The sequence below is a fragment of the Nyctibius grandis genome, chromosome 4 (genome assembly GCF_013368605.1).
Source record: "Nyctibius grandis isolate bNycGra1 chromosome 4, bNycGra1.pri, whole genome shotgun sequence".
Lineage (NCBI taxonomy): Eukaryota > Metazoa > Chordata > Aves > Nyctibiiformes > Nyctibiidae > Nyctibius > Nyctibius grandis.
This window is the reverse complement of record NC_090661.1, coordinates 62,067,859-62,090,904: the sequence shown is the minus strand read 5'-3', so window position 1 is coordinate 62,090,904 and position 23,046 is coordinate 62,067,859. Positions and strand designations below refer to the sequence as shown.

The window sequence follows — 23,046 nt, the reverse complement described above, 5'->3', positions numbered from 1 at the left end:
ATGCTCCACGCATTGCCAGGCTTCACGGTCTCTTCCCACTGGACTGGGGTTTCCAGTTTTTCTCCTATTAAAGTTCATACCAGCTAAACTAAATACAAGATTTGTAACTGGAGGTCAGAAAATTGCTGCCACACCCTTTGCAAATATGTAATTGCACGTACCCTTCGTGCTTTACATCGGTTAGTAGGTGAGGAACTGTGTCACCTGTGCATGTCAGTGAAGCCAGGGCCGTCCACCCAGAGATGCGGGCTGAATTCGGGAAGGCCCAGTTACCAAAGCACTTCGGTCTAGTGTGTCTCTCTTAAAATCAGCACTTCAATAAATCCTATGGCCTTTAGTCCAGTGCTGTCATGTCTCAGGGGATCCTGGTGAGAATATCCAGTCTCAAAGGGGAGGCATTGCAGACGTTCTGGTTTGTTAGCTCCTCATTACCCAGGTCTGGAGACCCCAAAGTTTCTTAGCAGCCTGTAGCAGAATGTTTCTGATTTTTTTTTCATGAGCCCAGGACCTCTCTGGCTGGTTTTGGCTTCCATAGCAGCAAGGGCAGAAGTTCCCAGGTGTCATCGGGGATTTGATGTGCAGGAGATGGCTCCTGCAGGAGCAGAGGAGGCGAGTAACGCCTCGGTCCACCCTTTGGTATGCTGTGCTTTGCGTCCCTGTGTCTTTTGCACTGCAGATTGCCAGTCTAATGCCAAATGATGGAAGTGCCTGGTGGGATGGATGGGTAGGGAGCAAGGAATGTGCGTGTGTGCATATGCGAGCTCAGTCTGTGTTCAATGCAGTGGCTGATGCGGGCTGACGTCCTGGTGGCACTGATGACAACCGACTTGGTGAGCTGGCAATGCCACAGCAGCTGTGCCCAGGAACCAGCTTTCTTAACTGTTTCATAAAGCTGATTTTATGTTTTTCATCTTGGCTATCTGCTCTGCCTCCAAGGAAGGGCAGACATCAACATCAGCAGAGGTTGCGTGATAAAATCCAGCCACCCTGACCTCAGAAAATTTTATTTAGTTAGTTTATAGGAGCGCTATTTATCAGTATTAATCTAACACTGTTAACAGACGACATTCGTGCAACCTCCTGAAAGAACCTGGCTATGTGTAATATGCCACATAAAAATAAATGCCATTGTAAATGTCGAGTCATACAGGAAGATAAATAAAGTAGTTTCCTGGGCTCATTAGAGCTGAAAGCTGGGGTTTTATAGCAGGATGAAGAGAATTGCACAATGCAGTTCCATATGGCTCATGAAATGTGTATGAAAACCATTTTCTCCGACCCATCCTAATTATGATATATAAATAGATTCACTCTTTTCCTTCAAGCACTTCCTTAGCTGGAATCCTTTTTTTTTTAAAGACCAGCATAATCATTTGTATGATGCATTTCTGTAGGCCTGTAGCAGATCTCTAAATCAAAATGCATTTCTAGCAATAACATGACCTTTCACTAATTGGGAAAGAAAATGTTGCACAATAGGTGACAGTTGTCATGAGTGCTCGGCACTGTCAGAAGTGATTTCGGCATTTGGCTTTAAATTGTAGCTGGGAAAAGTGTTTAAATAACGTATAATAAGTTTTTAAATTACGTGTATATAAGAAGTTTTGTGGGAGTGTGAGTGTGCTTATGGAAGAAGAGGGAGGAGGGAGGTTTGCACTGCCCACGGCCAGGCAGCAGGCTGAAACCAAAGCACTGGTTTTCACCCAGCGTACAATTTTGTCCCATAACCTGTCGGCAGAGGACTCCTTCTGCACCTATCTCACTGCAGACAGCAGCAAAGCCACAGGTTTAATAGTGGCTGTCTATGGTACAATGGGGCCAGCGGGGTCAGCTGGGTCCAGATTCTGGTGGGCTGCATCTGCTAAAGACTTGTATGACCAGGAGGAGACAACAGAGATGGAGGAAGGGGTATGCCAGAGCAGTAAGAATGAGATGTATGTCAAATATGTATCTCTTTATTATTCAACATTGAGACTCTGGTAGTGCTTAGAGGCTGATGTTTTGGACCTTGCTATACCAGATACCATAAACACAGTGCACACGACAGTCCTTGCTCCAGAGAGCAAGGAAAACCAGGCTACACAGCACAAACAGAGGGTGCCTCTGCTTTTCCAGCTTGTCTGTAGTCCAGCAAGACCCTCCCTACCTGGAACCGGTGGGTGACATTCACCGAAGCAGGCTGGGAGAAGTAGATTTAGATTAGATATCAGGAAGAAATTCTTCACTGTGAGGGTGGTGAGACACTGGAACAGGTTGCCCAGAGAAGCTGTGGATGCCCCCTCCCTGGCAGTGTTCAAGGCCAGGTTGGATGGGGGTTTGAGCAACCTGGTCTAGTGGAAAGGTGTCTCTGCCCCTGGCAGGGGGGTTGGAACTAGATGATCTTTAAGGTCCCTTCCAACCCAAACTATTCTGTGATTCTATGATTCTATGAATTGGCTCTTTGAAGGAGTATGTAGGACTACGTGTGGCAATGCAGTAAACAACAGCCAGAGACAGAATAAATGAGTCACTTTTCTAGCATATTTGAATACTGTTTAAATATAAACATTGCAAATGAATATCTCTAACTGAGAAAAAATAAAATTGGATGCAAAAATACACCAATGGTATACTGCATATGCATATAAATACGTTACATGGTTTGCACAGTCATTATGTGTCTTCCTTCTGGACTGACTTTCCACAGCCTGATACGGAAGTTGAAACAGAGAAAAACAGAAGGGAATGGTCTTCAACTAAACACGTTGTTTTGGCAAGTGATTTGCTTCCCAAAAAACTGGGCTGTAAAACAAAACACAGTTTCACAACAGACCCGTTCGTGTTTTCACATCATATCTACCTCACAGCGAGAGGGGAAAGAGCAAGCAAGGCAATGGTGGTGCATACAGGGTGCTCAAGATGTTTTAATGGCCTTTGAGACCAGTTCCACCACCCATTCAAAGCCTATAATATTAATGGGGTCTGGAAAAGTCCTTGCCTCAATAGGGAAGGCTTAAGCAATATCCAAAGTTCTTTACTAGATGCTGGGGCTTAGCCCGCACGACCCATTCCCATAGGCAGCTTGCTCCTAACCCTCTGTTAGCAGGGTGCTACTCCAGTGCAGGGGCACTGGACGGGGCCACTGCAGAGGGGCTGATGGCTGCCAGGGGGATTGGGTTCTCCCACCTCACGGAGGTGAAGGAAGCGCACGCTGCCCTGGCTGGACTGCTGCTGCGGGACCAGCCGGGGCTCTCCGGGGCTGGCTCGGAAACCCCGATGCCCCTGGGCAACGCTGCTGCATGGGGGAGAGCATGCAGCTGGGGCCACCGCAAGCCCCAGATCTGGGGGTGCTGCAGCACAGCAGGACAGCGGGAGTCCTGCCATGGCTGAGCAACAGCTCCTCCTGACCCAGAATCTCGTGCCTCTCCCATCAGTGTAACGCAGCTGCCCCTGCCCGGCTCAGAGGAAGGCAGATGGGGTGCAAGCATGCTCACATGGGACTTTTCCAACATCTCTGCATTTTGGCTTCAGTTTTTGCTTCCCTCTGTTTCCTTAGAAGAGAAAAAGCTACACAGGAGGTGCCTGCTCAGTCTGGGCTAGCTGGGGAGTCAATGACGTGGCCTTTGCGGCACCCTGTGAGGAAGATGGAGGTCAGAGCACCAGGGCAGTGTCCAGGCAGAGAATGTGGTGGCAGCAAGGAGACCTTGGAGGGAGTTTGTGACTGCTGCGAGGAGCAGCCCCGGTCCTTGCAGGCACTGCACCTCCTGGGGCGCACCCTCTTCCCAGCTCTGCACGGAGGACAGTGATTCCCACAGAGGTGCTGAGTACCGGATTAGGACAAAGTACTTTCCGTAGGAAAAGGTGGCAGTGTGTGCTGTGCATTGCTCCAGGGGCGGTCTCCATCCCCGGCTTAGCCCACAGTCCCGCACGAAGTGGGTGCCAAGGGGTGCTTCAGCCTAGGACACGTTTATGTTGGAGAAGAGCGGGGCCCCTGGCGGCGTGGATGCCGTGCTGTCTGCCAAGTAGCCCAGGATGCTTTTGAGTTCGCCACGTGACAAATTTGCTTTGATGTGCAGGAACGCTTCCAGGTGCCTTTTGCTGTGGAAGAAAAAGGGGCAGGTGTTATCTCCTCCCGCAGATCTCTGCATGCCGGGTCCCTCGCGCCAGGATGTGGCCTCCACCCCACGGCAGCGCTGAGGTCCCCAGCAGATGCCAGCTCAGCATCTGGCGATCCTACACAGGACCCAGCACTGTCCTGAGAGGCTTATGTAGGGTAGGGAATCTCTAAGGCAAAGGAGAAAATCAGACCAGAATTTGGAATATATAAATAGGCCTTTTTTAATAGTTTGTTTTGTTGTCCAATGGCACTGGGACGGCCACAGCCTGGCAGGCAGCCCCCACCCATTTTTATAGACTCTGGCTATATGAACCTCACCTACACTCATATTTGACTGTTTCCTGGCTCAATTAAAATTCCACATGAGTATTTGCAAACCTGTTTCAGCATCTCTTACCGGATATCTGGGTACGTCGTGGCGAGTGTCGCAACTTCAATTTTAATCGCACCTAAATCCTGAAGTCGGACTATTTCAGCCAGTTTGGGGAGTGCTGAATTCAGCCACATGGCTTGAGACCCCTGCCAGAAGAGAAAGCGGTCAGCAGGGCATCGTGGAGGTGCAAACCTCCGCCCAGCCCAGGAGCTGTGTTTTACCAGGGGTGCTGCCGAGCCGGCTCCCGATGCTGTTTCCTCGTGATGGGGAAGGACATGGCAGTGATTTTAGGTGCCTCATTGTTTTCAGTGATGTTTCTAGCCTGGGCCAGTCTTGGAGAAACTGGCTTTTTGTGGTGGTTTTTAATCCTCTTACACAAGTGGTGGAGGCTTTGCCATAAGACTGAGGTTTCCGCATCCACCTTGACAGACTCTCTGCTCTTCCCTCCCACCACGTTTTCCTTTCCTTGTGCTTCTACACTGCCCAGTGTGTATATGAGGACTGATGGGCAAGGTAACGCACTGCCACGTGCTGCTCTCTCCCAGCTCTGCACACAACCCTGCCTTCAGCATCTCCAGGCATTGCCAAAATTCTCTCCCTGCCCACTCAGGTGAAAGCCCCAGCTGAACCCGTTTGCTGCCCGTTGGATATCCCAAGGCACTGGCTGCCTGACCTCCTGCCCACGCTGAGTGATGCTCAGGCTTGTTCCTTCTCCAGTCAAATGTACATGAGGTGGTGGAGGACAGGGCTTGGCTTAGCTCTTTTGCAGGCAAATTTAGAGGTGTGAAAGGAGGGAGGCGATCTCAGAGGACAGAGAGGGACGTTTCAGCCATGCAGAAAAAGCAAGGGTCTCTGGTGGAGGAAACCCCTGTGTACCAGAGAGCCAGTGCTGCCCATTGCAGCCCCTGCTTGACCTAAAAGCAGCAGTGAGGGAAATAAAGGGCGAGGGGGAAGAGCCAAAACCCAGACTCCACACAAGTGGTACTGAAACCAGAGCAGTGCAGTGTTTAGCTAAATCGTCTGACTCCTTCTTCAAAAGGAAATCACTGCCTACGGGACAAAGGAGGATGAAATAATCGCTCTCCATCTGGGGGAGGGCAGGCTGGTGGCAGGGGAGCCTTCCTGCCCACAGGCACTTGGAGACCTCTTTCTGCCTAAGGTCCTGCCTTCCAGGAAATTAAGCTGAGTTGGAAAGATTAATGAGAGGCCCCAGAAAATTTAGTTTCCAGTTTTCCAGTGTGCCCATGCCCTGTGATGCTGCAGATGCAACGAGCACTCACGTACATTGCTGGTGCAGAAGTCTTCCAGGTCGGCAGCATTCTCGGAGATGTTTTGGGCCAGGTTTTGCTGTTGTGCTGGAGTTTTCAGGCTGACTTTCCTTTTCAGCAGCCTCACGATGTACTCTTTAACCAAACGGGCGTGGATCTTCTCAATGATAGCCTGTTGGGAAGGAGGTGGGGGTCACCCATCTATCTTTTGCTTGGGGACAAAGCAAACCGTGTGTGTGGACGGAGGACAAAAACATTTTGGTCGTTGTAAAACATGCCCCACCCAATGCCTGCTGCTGATCACATGTGAGGAATGGCACTGGTTGCCAACCTCCCCATGACTGTTTACGCGACATCCTAGATGCCGAGAATTTCTTTGTACTCAAACTAATGAAGTGTGGGAATTTCCAAATGTTATTTCCTTCGGGGAAGAGGTGAAGGCATAGAAAAGATCTAACATGTTAGAGAAGAAGTAGCAGTACTCCAGAGAAACAGGAATTCACGCTGCTCCTCCTGTTCCTCTCTCTCTAATACACAAAACATCATAATTTTGTTTCAGCTACTAAAAAGACAAAGGCAGGAAATCAAAGATTTTTTTATATGGTGATATTTCATATATACTCGAGCACCACTGAAACTGTGGTTGTGGCTCAGTTATCTGGGATTTGTCCCAGTTGCATCCATCTCCTCTGGTCCTTAGGGCAATCAAAGGAGCCATGAGACAGACCCATGCGATTGCACCCGCGTTTCAAGGTTGCTAAACCAAACCCACACATAAATAAAGCCATACTTTGGGTGATCCCTAGAGCACTTTCTCTACAGCAAGGGTGGTTTTCTCTACAAACACTGCAGCAGAGCTACAGGAGTCTGATTCTGCTGGAGAAGAGTAAGATTTACATGGCTAATTTAGGTAAACTGCATGCCGATGGCAGTCCTCTCCGATGCCAGGCCAGCTCGCCAGCTTAACACGGGTCAAGGCAACTCCAGACGCAGAGGATCAGAGCTGAAAACACAGCCTCAGCATCCCAGAATCCCTCTAATATTTCTCTTTGACTTACGTGGTAGAAAGGATCCTTTAGGGTCCGGAAGTCTGAAATATGCTTGCTCGTGGTTTTAATGATCTCATTCATAATTTCATTGCTGGAATCCCACTTATTTTCTGTAAACTTCTTATAAATTGGCTGAAAAAAGGAAAATCTGCTTAGTTCCCTCAAAACAAACTCTATGCACACGTATATTTAGCATTTCTATATGTACAGTATCCTACATAGCGACAGTGCGGCGTGCAGTCCTGTGCAGGGACGTGTGACAATGACTTACAGGGGCAGGGGAAGAGGGGGCTGTATTGGGTTTGTGCCCCCTTCTTGGTTCCTCATGAAGAAGACTGAGTGCTTGAAAGGTTCATATTGGAGATGCTTTTTTTTGTTTCCGCATTTTTAATGTTTTGTCCAAACCATTTTGTCTGATTAGAGAATTCCCAGACCATCAGGGAAAAAAAATTAATCATTGTGAGACGTTTTCAATCACAATTTTTCTTGGCCACAGTAAATAAATATGAAAATAAAAAAGCACCCCTGCTCTGTCAGATGCCTTCCAAAAGGCCCTACAGAGAAAGCAGGAGAGTTCGTGGCTGAGCATTCCTGACTCCTATGCCTTCCCCTCCACCACACTTTCTTAACTTAAAAAGTTTGTGTTATATAAAAAAAAAAGGAAAAAAAAAAAAAAAAAGAAAGAAACCAAAAGTGCCTTTCAGGCCACCTTTATGAAGAAGCCAAAAGCTGCGTAATTGTAGTTCATGCCACTTGTGATGGCTTCCTACAGTTTGGAGTGTAAACACTTGCATGTTGAGACTCCCTCCTGCAGCAGTTATCTTAGATGTGATCAGCACGTTTTATGTTCGTCTGCACAGTCACACCTATGTAGCTGCACCCGTTTTGCCTGCAGGCTTGAGGACCAGCTCAAGGAGAGGTGATTCAGGGTTTTATGACTGATGCTGAGAGGTGACCTGCCCCACAGCCCTTCTGAACTTTTCTGCCTTTGAATCAGACTTTTGGGCAACTGATAGTATGGCAGGAGAACATGCCCTGTGCTGGCACAGGCTGAGCCATGGGGCAGGAGGGTGTGGGGCGCGGATACGGTACCTTCAGCTGTGCAAACAGCGGTTGAAGCAGCACGTCGAAGCCACTGTTTTCAATGTCACTGAGAGTGCTCAGGATACTGGCTTTATTCTCATCCTTTTCTGCCATGTTTTTCTCTGTGTAGTCTCTGCAAGGAAATATCAGCAAGGTCAGAATAATCTGTTCTCAAAAGAGATGATACATAGAGGAAAATTCAAAGGTCTCCAAACCTTCCTCTGCAGGCAGATGGACCTTCCTCTGCCCGCTCTGGACTACCTCCACTCTGTCACGCTGTTACCGGTTCATAGAATCACAGAATCACAGAGTGATTGGGGTTGGAAGGGACCTCTGGAGATCATCTAGTCCAACCCCCTGCCAAAGCAGGTTCACCCAGGGCACATTGCACAGGGTCGCGTCCAGGCGGATTTTGAATATCTCCAGAGGAGACTCCACAACCTTCCTGGGCAGCCTGTTCCAGTGCTCTGTCACCCTCAAAGTAAAGAAGTTTTTCCTCATATTCAGATGGAACTTCCCATGTTTCAGTTTGTGCCCATTGCCCCTCATCCTGTCACTGGGCACCACTGAGAAGAGTCTGGCCCCCTCCTCTTGACACCCGCCCCTAAGGTATATGTAAGCATTGATAAGATCCCCCCTCAGTTTTCTCTTCTCCAGGCTAAACAGACACAGCTCCCTCAGTCTCTCCTTGTAGGAGAGATACTCCAGTCCTCTGATCATCTTTGTAGCCCTCCGCTGGACTCTCTCTAGTAGTTCCTTGTCTTTCTTGAACCCAGAGCTGCATGCAGGACTCCAGGTGTGGCCTCACCAGGGCAGTGTAGAGGGGGAGGATAACCTCCCTTGATCTGCTGGCCACATTCTTCCTAATGCACCCCAGGATACCATTGGCCTTCTTGGCTACAAGGTTGCCTGCAGAGGAAGGACCAAAGCCTTTTCTTTTGGACCCTTACCTAAAATTCCAGCAGTTGTTAATATTTGCAATCAGTATAGGCTTGTAGTATCTGTGCTTCTTGCTTTTCTCCTTAAAGTCTTCAAAAGCATCCTTGTAACTGGAGGGGAGATGGGAAGAGGAGAAGCGGATGAGTGTGTGCCCCGGGCGGCTCTGGCAGCCCCGCTGCCCGACGTGCCCTTACCGCACCTTTTCAGGAAGGCAGGAAGTTCCTTCGACAGGCGATGCGACAGCTCCTCGCCCATTGCCATGCTGATGTCCTTGGCTCGCTTCTGGCCGCTGTATATACTCTAACGAACACACAAACAAAGAAGATCAATTTTAAATGCTGTCTGCTCCAAAAAGGCCAGGTTGGCTGGTTAAAAAGGCTACAGACCCTTAGCTGCGGTCACTGCACCCAGCTCTCCTGCATCCCCCGCTGCGACTGAGCCAGGGACCGTGCAGAGCAGCTGTACTTATTTGGTGTGTTCAAGCCAATTTTGAACTCCGTATTCAAATGGGGACAGAGGTGAAGAAGAAAGAAGCATTAAAGAAAGTCTTTAAAATAGCTGAGAAAGTGGGGAAAGCGACACTTGGGTCCTTTTGCTTTTTTCACTGAATATCATATGATTGCATTAAAAAAACAATTTAAGCACAACCACCTCATTATATGAAGGGCTTATTTTTTAATAATAAACTTTACTAATCCTCTGCTGCCAGAGGAGGGAGAGCACTGAACGTGGGGAAAGGGCACGACCACTCGGAGCAGCCCTGCCCGTGACAGTCTCCCCAGGAGCGAGCAGGGCAACAGCACCATACTGCTTCCTCGCTCAGATGAACCTGTCCTTTGTCTCTCTGCTGTTACATTACCCAAAGCTTGGCTTCACTGGGGGTGCAGAAAAAAAACACACAAGGTGAAATGAAGGCATCTTTCCTGCTTGTTTTGCTTATAGAGGAGTTTGTCTCCAGCACATGGTAGACCAGGACCATGCCAGACCATGGGCTAGGGCTCCCCTGTACCACCCATCTATTACCACCCTACACAAGCAACTTGGTCTTTCGTTTTCCTGAATTGACTATAGTTAGTCTCAAATCCTAAATACATGCAGGATGCAATTGCTTATTTTTAATATACATTTGTATTACCTGAATAACAAATATTGCTAGTAGTTCACTCTGAAAATGTCCATTTAGTTTCTCTGGTTCTTTGTCATCTTTCCATCTTTGGATTTCTTTATCTAAACATTTGGTCAGTGAATTTTTGATAGTAGCCTTTAGGGAAGGAAGAACAACAGCATTTACCACAAAGTGGATGTAGCAGTTCCTGCTTCATGCAGGTTTTACTCGCCCACCCACCGTTGATCTGGCTGAGCAGACTTTTTCCTCGGCCCTGGCTGAGAAATAAAAGCTCTTTGTTACGAGACGCCTTACCCACCACTTCACGCAGCAAGGACAACCCCCTCACAATATCCATCTACGCAATAGCGAGTTGAATATTTCAGGGTAGGAATGAAGATCAAGATCTACGTCCCTGCCCACCACCCTACCACATTGGTGGCGATCTCAAGGGCAGGGGAGGGGAGCAGTGGGTAGGAAGGTCACAGGGAGCTACATGTGCCAGAGCCCAAATTCCCCCAGCCACACATTGCCTGTGTGTCACACCCAGTGCTACCCTCTGGGCCTGGTTTTGCAATCCTTTTTCATGAGCACCTCTGACGTCTTAAGAGTTCTGGAAAGTGAAAAAAAAATGTTCTCAGGTTTTCTCTGCTCCGACCCCTCTTGCGTGCACACTGCGCAGCACGGCTTTTGAAATGGTCTGTATGGTGGCTGGCAGATATCTCTGATCACCAAGTGCCTTGTTCGTGCGCTTTGGAGCCCTCACACCCACCTCTCCCATCTGCAAACCATCACGGGCTACAGCTAAATCTGGAACTTGTCTTCTCATATTCCAGGAATTGTAGCCCAAAATGCCAGAAGCACTAAGGTATGGGAGTACTGTAAAAGTTGCTTTTTTTTTTTCCATTAAGGCACAAGTGATCCAAAAAACAGAGCAACTGTTATTTTCTGCGGACCAGGCGATTCTCCATCAAAGAGACAGATTTTTCAAGACCAGAAGAAGTGCATGCTTTGCACTCACCCACCACTGCAGAGACCAGAAATAATTCTGAATCCACCATCTGCGAGACGGAGCACAAATCCCTCTGGGGATTTGGCAGAAAACTGGGAAGTTACCCATAAAGACTTGTTGCTGGACTTTTTTCCTTCCTACCACAAGGTTTGCAAAAACAGAGCAGTTCTGTTCTGATGTCTCCCGGGGCAGAAGCCTGAGCTAACCAGAAGTTTGCTCTGCACATCCCATCTAGCAAAAAGCTGACCTGTCCCCCCAAAAGAAACAAAAGCATTCTTGCTTTTGCTTCTCTCTGGAAGGGTGTGTGACTCACAGCTGAGAAGTGTGCACACAGGACAAGTCAGATTGCTCCTCCGAGGAGTCGTATGGGAGCAGCAAAGGGAAGAGCAGGGACTGAACAGATTCTCACCTCTTCACTGTCAACGTATTTCTTTTCAAGCTCTTTGCTCAGACTTGATGGCAAAAGGCTTCCAAGCTTGGCTTTTTCCAACTCCTCGGCTAAAACACGATCTTTTCTCATATCTCTGGAATGAAAAAAACAAACAATCACATTTTCCAAGGGCAGTGTAATTCAAGACAGTTGTTGATGCAAATCACTAACACTTTTTGAGGCTATCAGTGAAAAAACAGATGGAAATCTACATTGTCCTTAGTCCGGGCAGGACCTGGAGGAGCTGAATCTGTGCCAGGGGTGGGACCTGTGAGGGCAGGACTCCAAGCAACCCTGGGGAATGGAGTCATGTTCTGCCAACCTCCTGAGCACCTGTCACTGCGCTCTGGTGGGGATGGGGGACCTGAAGCAAGAAGGAGGGTCTAGCCCCAGGACACAACCTCTCTCCACCAATATAGAGAGTTGATCAGATGAAAAGCTGGCATTTCGTGGCTAGCTGGGAGTGGAGCAGGCGATTTCATAGCCAGTTGTCATGTCCTCACCACATGCCAGCTGAGTTGGGTGCTCCTGAGCAGCTTCAAGGGAAGGGACCTGCCAGCCATGAGGGGCTCCGGCCAGCAGTTGTGGGGGGGCTGATTTGGAAGCAGCCTCTCTCTCTGGAGCTGCAGCAAATAACCCTGAGCATCGCCTGCTTCCCACGTTTGCACATGACCCAGCTTTGCGGGGGTACATCGCCATACTTCCCGCACACGGGCTGTTTCTGATACGATGCTGGAAGCTGGGGCCAGGCTGTTGTGCAACCCTCCTCCTCCTCACTGCTCCCTTCACTGCTGGCCATGGAGAGAGGTGGTCTCTGAGCAGACACCTGGACCTGGCCTCTGGGAACACCCCGCAAAGCAGCTGCTGCCCTGGCCAACACCATCCCCAGCACTGAGCTGCGCTGCTCTGGCTAAGCCCTGCTCCTTGCAGCTACTGATTTCCAAACACACGCTGGTTCAAGCCTGAATATCCTGACCTACAGCACAGCGCTGGCTCTGGAAAACTTCCAGGATCAACACTGACTCATTATACTCCGTCAGTGAAACGAGAGAAGGAAAAAAGTGGAGGTGAAGGTTGAATGGCTTTAGAACAGCAGAAGAAACCCTGCTGGTGTATTTACTGGTTTTCACCTAAGAAATGAGAGCCCTTGATTCTCCATCCAGTACTACAAGCCACAACAAGGAATATTATCAGTTCTGTAACACACAGGGCTTGCAGGGCTGAAGGGCAACCCTTGGCTGATGATGTCCTCTCACTGGGGCTCACCCTTTGGTCTCCTGACCCGAAGGAGAGCACAGACTGTGGGTGATGGCTAAGCAACATCCTCCGTGCCCAGGATAATTGCATCTCAGGCTGTTCTATTTATTGGCTGCCCTCTGATCCAGAGGGCTGAAATTTCCATATTTTCCAAGAATGAGTTCAGGTCTGCAACTGGAATAGAGATCAAGGCAATGAACCTGCCCAATTTACCCCACAACTGAAGCCCTAAACATCTTTGTGCATGTCTGCTGCCCAGAAGCCTGAATGGTGGGGTGAGCCCTTGGTTTACAGACTAGCAGCCTTGAGCGTGTCCCTTCTGACTGTCCTGGCCAGCTGGTGTACATCAGCACAACGCCGGTGACACCAAAACCTAGCCAGATACCAGACTGTATCACAGTAATGCTGATTCATAAATCAAGCAATTGTCTAGTTTTGCAGCCAGTGAACCTGTGTTGATCACTAGGGATAAACATGTGTCAAAGCCTCACTTACTTTGGATAAATGTTGTACACCCATGAGAGGAGAAGGTAAATATCCTTGTCTTCCAGATGAGACTCAGCATTTTTCTTTGCCTGGGAGGCAAAATAATTGTGGTAGAGTTCTGCATATGTGCTGAACACATTGAACTCAGGAGGATAAAGCTGTTTAATGTACTTTACAACTACTGTCAAATCTTCTTTCATTGTCTTTCCCATGTGCAGGAGGTTCTGGCCAACTGTAGACAGGTTCTCAGTTCTAGCAGTATGGCTTGTGTCTTTCATTCGAGTCTCTACTGACTCCTTTACTGTAGCCATCCAAAGCTCCTTCCATTTTCTAGGTCTAAATTGCATGTATCGGTCAGGTGGATTCTCTGACATGTAGTTCTGATCTTCTTTCTCCTGCTCCTTCAGTGCCTCTACTGCCTGCTGCAGCAGTTCCGGGTTTGTTTTTGCTAGCAGTAGGGAGTCTTTCAAGATGCTGAAGACTTTGTGCTTCAGAACCTCGTAGACGGACTCAATGTCTTGCTGGCTGGTGTTCAATCCCTCCTCACTTTTGCTAGACAGGCTCTTCTCCAGGACAATCAGATGTTGAGCAGCATCAAAAAGCTTGTGCTCTTCAAGGAGATCCATGATTTGTTTGACTGGTGAAAAAAGAACAGCCTTTCTTTACCCAATAGTGCAGATTTAAATTTCTGTTTTATATAAAATGATAGGTCTGGAATACTTTTTTACAAAAATGTTTATATTTCTATAATGCTAGATCTTAGGCTCCTTCACCATCTAGAAAAGCTTTCTACTTATTTAAAGATCAGATTATTCCTAGCCTGCCTCTAACTGGAGCAATAGTAACTTGAATATCCATCACCAGTGGGGTACATATGGACAGGTATTCATGTGCTACCCATAATTTTTTCCAAAATTTAGATTTGTGGGGATTTATTTATTTATTATCCCCCTTCCCATTTACATGACCTCATTTAAGAAGCATGGCTTTAGAAAAAAATGTAGACGGAAAGACGTAGCTAAATAAGGTGTGCTAGAGGAAATACCACATGGGTTTTCCAGAAATAGATTGGCACAATCTGACCTGCGAAATTTTTTTGGAGGGCACATTTAGCGGGCAAGATAAATACAATTGAACTATCCTATCTGAACTACAGCCAGTTACTCAGTGTAGTGCAATCTGGGAAATTATTAGTTAAATTAGAGAAGTTATATCCCAAAATAAGTTTTGTTAGGTGTGTAAGGTTTGTATGGAAAACCCTGGCTGAAGAAAGCTTACATTATTCATGAAACTCATCTTCATATTCTCCTTAGAGACCTGGGCACAAAAGCTGGGAGTGCCCTGTTGGCATCTGCTGATTACACAAAGCTCAGGGACATTATCGAAACTGAGGGCTTGGTGTATTATCCAGGAGCAATGGGATAACTTGAACAGCAAATGGGCTGAAATTTAATAGCACGAAGTATAAGATACAAATTCAATAGAACAAAAGTTACTTAGCAACAAATAGGATTTTTTGCTGCAAGCTGGATGTGAATCAGCTGAGATAGAGGAGGCAGTGAGATGCCTGGAGAATTAGTAAATCATCACTGTGAGATGATGGTGAAAATGTCAGATATGACCCAAGGATGTATCCAGTGAGGAATGTCCAGCTGAGGCAGGAAAATGGTAATGTATTGTACCAGGCATTGGTGGTATCTCATCTGGGATATTTTCTGCAGTTTTGGTTGTTTTATTTCAAAAAAAGACATTGGGAATGGGGCAATGCAGCAGTAAGAACACAGGCATGGAGGGCCTGTTTTCAGTAAGCTCGGGTCATTTAGCTGAGCAAATTCAAGGCTGAGAAGGAAAACCACCACTTAGGGAAAACATTTGACACATGGAGAAAGAGAAGCCAATTAATCAGGTAAAGGCTTGCCTGGAAATGAGATAATTTGTACTAAAACAATGAGACTTTGGAATAGCCCCCCAGTAAAGGAGGTAGGACTAAAAAAATGAATTTATTTTAAGATACATCTTGCTAAGTTTATGAAACAAGTAACGCGATATGTCACCTGAGGTGGCAGGTGAGCCTTGGAAGTGCCAAGGGGCACATTCCTCTCCAGTTCTGGGTTTCTCTGAGCAGGTATTTTTCTACCTCTCTAAGCACCCTGCAGGGATGATGCCTGAGACTGGAGGAGCTGTGTGTTCAGATATCAGCCCCGCGAAAGACCTATGCATGCTGCTCGCTGCTGTCCTTGGGGGAAGAGGAGATTTCACAGGGTGGTGGTGTCACGGAGGAACAGAGCAGAGACGTAAGCCTTGGTTTCTCACCCACCCACAGATCTCTGTGCCCCCATGAGAGGTAGAAATAAGTTTTGTTTTGGACAGAAAACCTGCAAACTGGCAGTTCCTCAAGGAGTGTGTCCTTGGTACCAAAGGGACAGGGCTTGAGGTCATGTCCCCCTCAGCCCATGTTTTCCCAGGCTCCTTGGGCAAGTCACTTGAATCTGTCAGTGCCCTTGTTTCTCAAGGGGACAATTCTCCACCTCGTGCAGCCCCTCTAGAGATAGCTATGGCCTATGAGGTGGTGCAAGGAGGATGGAGGAGCACTTACCACTGGGTGGCTTGACCTTTTTCATCTTCTTAAGTGCACTCGTAAGCATTCCCTTTATTCCTTTCTTCCCCTTTTCAGGGCTGTCCCCAGCAGAGGTGCAGCTCCCATTGCTCGTGATGGAAGATGCACGTGAGGGTCTGCAAGCTGTCTCTGGCCTTTCATTCATCTTCTTCTGGTCCCTGGACCAGATCTCATCTCCAGAAGGTTCCGGACAGGCAGGGACTTGCTCAGCTACTGATGTCGAAGGGTTTTCAAGCTGCCTGTGTGCACCAATGCAACCCTCTGATCCATTGCGTATTCCAATAGGACCACTTTGGAAAAAAGGTAACATTTTCATCATTTTCCTTCTAGCCTGTAAATGTCAGAAAGAACTGGTCAGATTATAATAGTTTGCATAAAAACTATCATGGCATGTGGCGAGGTGTATTCCCATTAAAAAAAAAATAATTCTGGAATGAGTTGTCCCTGTGTGGGTGGTGTGGGCAGTGCTACACACATCTGGTATGAACACAGCTCTGCAGGAGAGCTCCTGAGCAACGTCACCTCAGGCAACTGAGAGGGCGGAAGCAGCTCTCTGATCTAATAAATAACTTAGAGAAAATCGATGAGTGACTTTAAGGGTGATTCAGATGGCCTGATTTGAGACCTTGAGCTTGTCTGGATACAGGAGAGCAGGGGTCTCCCACGGATGCTGTGGGCGTACAGACGTGAGCGTGGATGCTGCACACGAATGATGTGGGTGGGTGGGACAAGCGTCCTGTGCCTATTCAAAGCAACCACAAAACTCCCATACTTTTATATGGCATTGGGATCAATTCCCACCTTCCTCAGGGCCTGTTTTTGTTGATCTCTGCTCATCCGTCTGCAGATCTGTTTGTGGAAACACCCATGTATCTTATTGCACACTGAGTTTGCAAGTACAGCATGAAAATGAGATGAGCCTACCAAGGCAGGTATGCGTCAGTCTTTGTTGAGCGAAAGTCCTGCTGGTTTAACTGTGTCCTCACTGAAGTCAGTAATAAAATTCTTAGTTTTATTGAGGAGAGCTCCCAGAGAAGGTGGCTGAGAGTTCAGAAACATTGGGGATGTGAAAAACGTGGCTGAAAGGATGGGAGTGTGGGAAGCACAGCAGTGTCTCCTGATACGAGAATCACAACACTTATCACTTTAGGTCCAACAATCCCAGTCAGAAGCATGGCTTCAATGCTCTATGTGCTGCCCGCATCCCTACAGCAGCAGACACAAGCTCAGGGACGCATTCAGACCCTTCAAACCCACTCACAGACTACGTAATCTCATTTTCAAAACGGTCCCAGGGTGACTACAGCATCCCAAGACCAGGCAACACCACTGCAGCTTGTTGCAACTTCAGTGTGACTTGTTGGCTGTTTTCAAACACCTGGGAGCAATCATTGTCCCACCTGCTTATGTTGCAATGTGGGGCTGTAGTGCAGGACGTGGCTTGTGCAGAAAGAAATGCTAGTGAAGTGGGGTGGTGGAGGGGGCAAGGTTCTGCTGGCAGGGACTAACCAGACTGGACTTTCCCCGGAGCTGCTAAATGAAACTGGTGCTAGTGACCAGGGTTGCTGCATGTCCAGAGCAGTCCTCGCCTGGCTGAGAAGGAAATACGAACATGGCACCGGGATGGGGGTGGTTTAGCCTTGTTTAAACAGACACTACCCTGCCACAGTCCTGCTCCACCGCCAGCACTCCCGTCCTACGAATAACTAATGATAGAAATTTGTTATTGTGAAAACATCTTTTTAAAATTTATATTTAGAATTATTTACATGTATCACTTAATATATTGCTATAGATTTACAAAATTATATTAATTCCTATGACGATTATAATTATATAACTATAATAAATAAATAAAGTGACTCATAGTTCCCAGTCCTTGTTCTAACAATGTTTTTTTTATGTGGCTTTCTGGGAGACCACTGCACTTAAGATCTGTGTATGAAGATCTGTGAGGCAAATTTTGGCTTACTCATACTGTGTAAGGGGAGAGGCATTAGGCTGTAAAAAGAGGAAGAATTTGACTTCAGTTACAAGGCCACAATGTGGTGATCTTCAAATACCCTTGTTAAGTTTATGCTGTTGATATGTTTCATGCTGATACAAACTGTGATACTTATTTCCGGGTAAACTGGTTGGAAGGCTGTGGCTTTTCACTTTAATTGTGATTCCTCTCCAAGCTGCTAACTCCCAGCAGCTTGGAGAGCTTTGAAGCATCAAGTTAGTGGTAGCAGCCGGGTGGTACAGAGAGCCTGGCATTGCTGAAAACTTTCCTTCTCAGTGCTTTGGCTGCCAGGTCATGTCAGGGTTAGTAACGTTATTGTTTTTAAAACACAATGAAGACGAAAACTCGTTCGGGAAGGAGAGAAAGGGGTGTGGGTGTGCACGATCTGGCTGGCTCTCAGCTGGACTGGTGGTCTGTGAGCCGGGGCAAAGTGCAAAGCTAAACCTGAGGCTCTGCTACAGCTGAGCGGGACGGCGGTGGCTGCCGGAGGTGTTGGGTCGATGCTCAGCAGAGCCCTCATGCCCCGGGACTGCAGGGCCGGTCGGTGGGTGAGGAAAGGGGGCCCGAGCACCAGAGCTGCCCAGTGGAGCGGGTCATGGCTGAAGCTATGCACTGACATCTTCCCCTAGCACACTTACTGGAGAGGGAGGGAGGAAACCCCCTCCCAGTTCACTCTGGCTTCTCTAGCCAGGATGTCCCACTAGAATCCTAAAAACGGCAGAAAAGGCCTCTTTTTGTCACATTTCCATTACAAAAAAATATCATGGTAACAGGGATTCTCTGCAAGTGTTTGGGACTTTCCTAATTTTTGTAGGGCTGTTTTCCTAGCCTGCATTTCCCAATACGACGCTGTGTTTAGATTAATTCTGCCAAATCCCTTCCTTCCTGTTTGCTCAAGCCCGAACTCAGCCGAGTCCTTTCTCTTTCTCCTATTATTCCAAACAAAGCATTTATTATTCCTTCTTTTTTTTTTGTTCCTAAACAAAGAAAGTACCTCTCTGGTTCCTATAGCCAAAGGTGACTTTCAGAGTCTTTTGTTTTGATGAATGATGATCAGAAAGGTGGATTTCAAAATGGTTTTGCCGCTTCTTCAATACTAAGATGAATGTCATGTATCTTTGAAAACCACTGAAATGACATTACACATAAAAGAGTCCATAAGGGAACGATTAAGATGGTTAAAAGCTTAGTTTTTAATGGCTGGCAGAACTTTGTCCTGGTAACGCTCTGAAAGGGCCAGGCGTGGGGACTGGTGATGCCCGGGAGTGAAGTGGGTACCTGGGCATGTGCTGCCAGGGGCTGCAGCCTGGGTGAGCCCTTGCGGACCCTCTGCGGAGTGTGCGGAGTCATCGCCCGCAGCTCATCCCCATGCTTTGACCTGCCTAAAAAAGTCCCACAGTGTATTAGAAGAAAGATAAAACCAGCTCCAGCGTTTTTGCCAGGGGCTGCACATCAGCAGCGTGGGAACCGTTGGCAATATTGGCATGTCAGGGTGTGCTTTTTCATCTTGAACTAATAAACACCAAAGGAGTTAGGCATCTGAGTAAGGCTGTCAATGCAATAGCTGCCATGATCACTCACATTTGGACAGCTTGAACACTTGCCCAGTGTTTATCTGTTTGCCGTTGCTGGTTTGCATGTATTTGCATCTGCAGCAGGAAATACCAGTAAACCTCAGCTTGAAATGCAGCCTCAGTCACTTATGGCAAGTGCTACCAAAAACTCCCCCTCCATCTCTTCTCTTTATCAGTAAATGGCCAAGCACTTACTGGAAGAAACACCTATAAGAAACTTCCTATGAGAAACTTTCTTATAGAAAAAAAACCCACTTTCTACAAGAAACACTCAGCTAACAGGAGGTGGCACCGGTTACAGCTGGAGGCCACGGGCAGAAGATGCTGTGCCCGCACTGCTCCTTGTGCCCCCCCAGCACCCGCTCCTGCAGGACGTGCCAGGAGCTTGGCTCTGGCTCAGCTGGGCACAGGCTGCTCCTGTACGCTTATGTTCTTCTCACAAATCAAAGCTTGTTAAAACTGCAGCAGGCTCCTAATTATTTTAGCAGTTAAACACTTTGGGAAACGCTGAATCATTTCCCAGGCACAGAGCTCAAATTCAAGTCCCGGGAAATTTAATGAGTTAAGGTCAAGACTTGACATAGATCCCAATTCATTATTATTACTAATTTACTGTTAATTTACTGTTACCATCATAATCATCCTCAATATTAGTATGTGGCACCATAGTTTGTGGTGGGGGAGTCCTTAACTCCAATTATTTTCAACATAGTACATTCAGCTCATGGTTTCCAACCAGAAGAGCAGCACAGCTCGCATGGCATCCTCTGGTACCCTACACAGAGGCCCTGTACCATTAGGACAGTGGTGCCAATGACTGCTGGCATGGCCAGAGAGGGACCCAGCAAGCTCCCCCCATGGTGCTGATCACGGCGCGTACCCCCGAGCTGGAGCCTTTCTGGGGTGGGTGGCAAGGGCGAGGGAAACACCTGGAGCAGAGCCACATCACAGAAGGACAAAACCTGGACTCTGGGCATGGTGGCTTCCTGTTTTCTCGTTTTCCTCCTCGACGGAACAGCCTTCACATCACACGCTTAGGAATGAGCTCATTCACGAGGGGTGGCTCACGGTGTGCCAGGGCGCACTCAGGGGAAGAGACTTACTGATTACCCCTATTCTGAAATTTTTGCTGAACTTTTTCTTGACTTCTTTTTCCTGAACTGCTGCCATTATTAACAAGCATTTGTTTGGATTTTTAGTCCTCTCCAGCCTGCTGACATCCTAGGTCACAAGGATTTATGTCTTGTTTTGGTGGAAATCCCCCACTCTCTCACAGGATCTCAGAAATCCAGAGTTATTTAGCAAAGTTTGTCCTCTGCATTTGCATCAGCCTTTTCTTCTCCCTCCCTGCACCCTGTGGAAATGGGGTCACCCCTGCCCACACGAGAATATCACACTGGGTCAAATCACCTTTTGAAGCAGTAAAGCAATGCAGCCAGTCTGAGTTCAGTGTACCTCGGACTATGTAGTGACACCTAAATAAGCCACTAGTAAATCAAAGCAAAGAGTCTACGGAGACACCAGCCCTAATCTTTGCAAGCTGGGAAGCCCTCCTATGAGGTGGGTTTTTTCCTACCAGTTTTTGTTAGCTGGGTTGGGTACTGAATGGAGACACCATGAAGCTGGGGGCTTCCACTTGGTTCTGCCTGGGAAATCCCAGTCCATAGACAAGCTGGGCCACCAACACCCCCACCTTGAAATTTTACTGTGCAGCTCAAAGCCATGCTCCTGTCCATGGACTCTTACGGGACACGCACTACCCCATGTGGTCCAGCACCACCCTGATGGCGGCTCAGCTCTGCTCTCAATGGGGTCAAAAGCTTAGGGGAAACAAAACCTATGCCTCCAGTAAAGAAGTCAAGGTAGGAGCAGAGCATCCCCAGGGGACCCGATCCATGTACCTTAGCAGTGCCGGGCACTTCCATGGGGTGACTGGGGACCCAAGGGACCTAGGGGAATGGCAGTGGCAGACCAGGCAGAGGATCCCAGGTCACGTCACCTGGCGTGAGACACTTTAAACCAGCATTAAACCATGTTATCACCTGTCTTGAGAATGGCATGGATACTGCTACATAGTGCCTCTGTCATTTTTAAAGGAGAATTTGGTTTCCCTACATTACTGAAGTACAACTGAATACGGTCCTGTAAACCAGCATCTCCTGTTGGCAGTGAGAATTTTTCAAACAGCAAAAAGAAGAGAAAATTACACAAATATATTGTTATTGGGAAAAAGCAGTGAAAGTGCAGTGTAATATGCTCCTTTTTCTTCTCACTTCAAATCTGGGCAGTATAATTTCAAACTGCTGCTGCTGAAAGAGAAAGCAGCTGCTGCTGTCTAGGATTTTGTTTTCCTATTACTATTTCCAAAGCCAAATCCTTCATTCAGGCTTGGAGTTTGCAAAGTTCACTGCTAGAGCTAACAGTGACCGAGAAGATACACAATTTCCCTGGGAGCCAGACCTAGAGCTCCTGGAGTGCTCACCTCTGCTGGCACTTTCAGACTCGTTGGCTTTCTGGGCCTTTTTTTACAGAGAGGGCGACTGAAGCAAACCTAAACCTGAGTTTTTCAAAGCGCTCTGCTCCCGTTTGATCGGCTCAACCAGTTGGCAAGCCTCAGTGTCCCTTGGTGGGGGCAGGCAGTTGGATACTTTGGAGAATGACTGTTTCTTCAGGTTTTCTGCTCTGAACTTGGGTGTGGTGGCGAGGGACCGCGGCTTCTAGGTCAGCCATATGCTCCAGTCACAGAAAGTCCCTTACTTTGCAGCAGCCTTAAGAAGATATCCTATTTTAAACACACCAAGGATCCTAACGCTGAGGTTGAACCCTTGAATTTATGCCTGAAGAGCTGAAGTGGTGGATGTGGGGCCACTGCCCAAGGATAGGAGGGAATTTTGAAAGGGTCTTCAGTGCTTTGGGAAAAGGCAGGTCCTAGGGGCAGTGGGACTTCCCTGACTGGAAAAAAAACCAGTCACTAAACGTTGAGCACAGCAATGGAGAAGTGCACCAGCTCGGCACGGTGACCTCGGCAGGGTGCAGGGTACAGGGGCTGCCTGGGACCATACAGGATCAGGGCACCAAAATGGTGCTTTTCCAGTGCAGCTGGGCTGAGTGAATCATAACCCAATTATTTTCCTGCAATTTGGAAGAAAATCACTTCCTTCTGAACAGAGACAAAGAGGAGGGGGCTGGAAGTGCCACGCTGAATCTGGATCCTAGTACCTGATCTGGGCTTAGGATGCTTTGGTGCCCAAGACCTACATCTGGATTTTGGGGAAGGGGTTACGGGGGCATAATAGCAGTGACTGCTCCCAGCCTGTGTTCATGCCCTGAAATCTGGGGGATGAGCAACAGAAATCGGACCCAGCTGTCGCAATGCCATTGCCAGACACAGATTCTCGCGGTCCCCAGCCCTGGGATGTGTCCGGAGCTGCTGGAACAGCAGCTTTCATTTATTCTCTATTCTGGCAATTACAAGGAGGGGCTGAAAGCGGTCGTTTTATCCGGGAATCCATCCTTTAGCACCTTCCACTTATATTTTCCCCTCTCCCAGACACAACAGGGAGCCTTGGCACTCTCTAACCTTGCAACAAGTCCGCCGGGAGGGAGGCAGAGGCGCGGCAGAAGCGGGACAGAGACCGGCCCGAGGGGGAAGGGGGAGCCCCGAGCTGGGCAGCACGGACAGAGGGGACGAAGGACTTACTGCGCGGCGGGTCGCGGGCGGGCGGCGGGCGGCGGGCGCTGGCTGCGGACCC

The 23,046-nt window shown here is 48.0% G+C and overlaps 1 protein-coding gene across 1 annotated transcript; it reads right to left on the bottom strand.

Annotated features, from left to right (window-relative positions):
- Positions 1-2,498: 2,498 nt before the first annotated feature.
- TNFAIP2 (TNF alpha induced protein 2) lies at positions 2,499-23,046 on the bottom strand. The gene is made up of 12 exons (XM_068398855.1): positions 22,995-23,046; positions 15,695-16,046; positions 13,108-13,735; positions 11,335-11,449; positions 9,944-10,069; positions 9,008-9,108; positions 8,820-8,918; positions 7,879-8,002; positions 6,796-6,918; positions 5,754-5,909; positions 4,494-4,615; positions 2,499-4,077 (listed from the first exon to the last, which is right to left on the bottom strand). Exons 2-12 carry the CDS (start codon positions 16,032-16,034, stop codon positions 3,936-3,938), a joined length of 2,076 nt encoding a protein of 691 aa, XP_068254956.1. The 5' UTR covers positions 16,035-16,046; positions 22,995-23,046; the 3' UTR covers positions 2,499-3,935.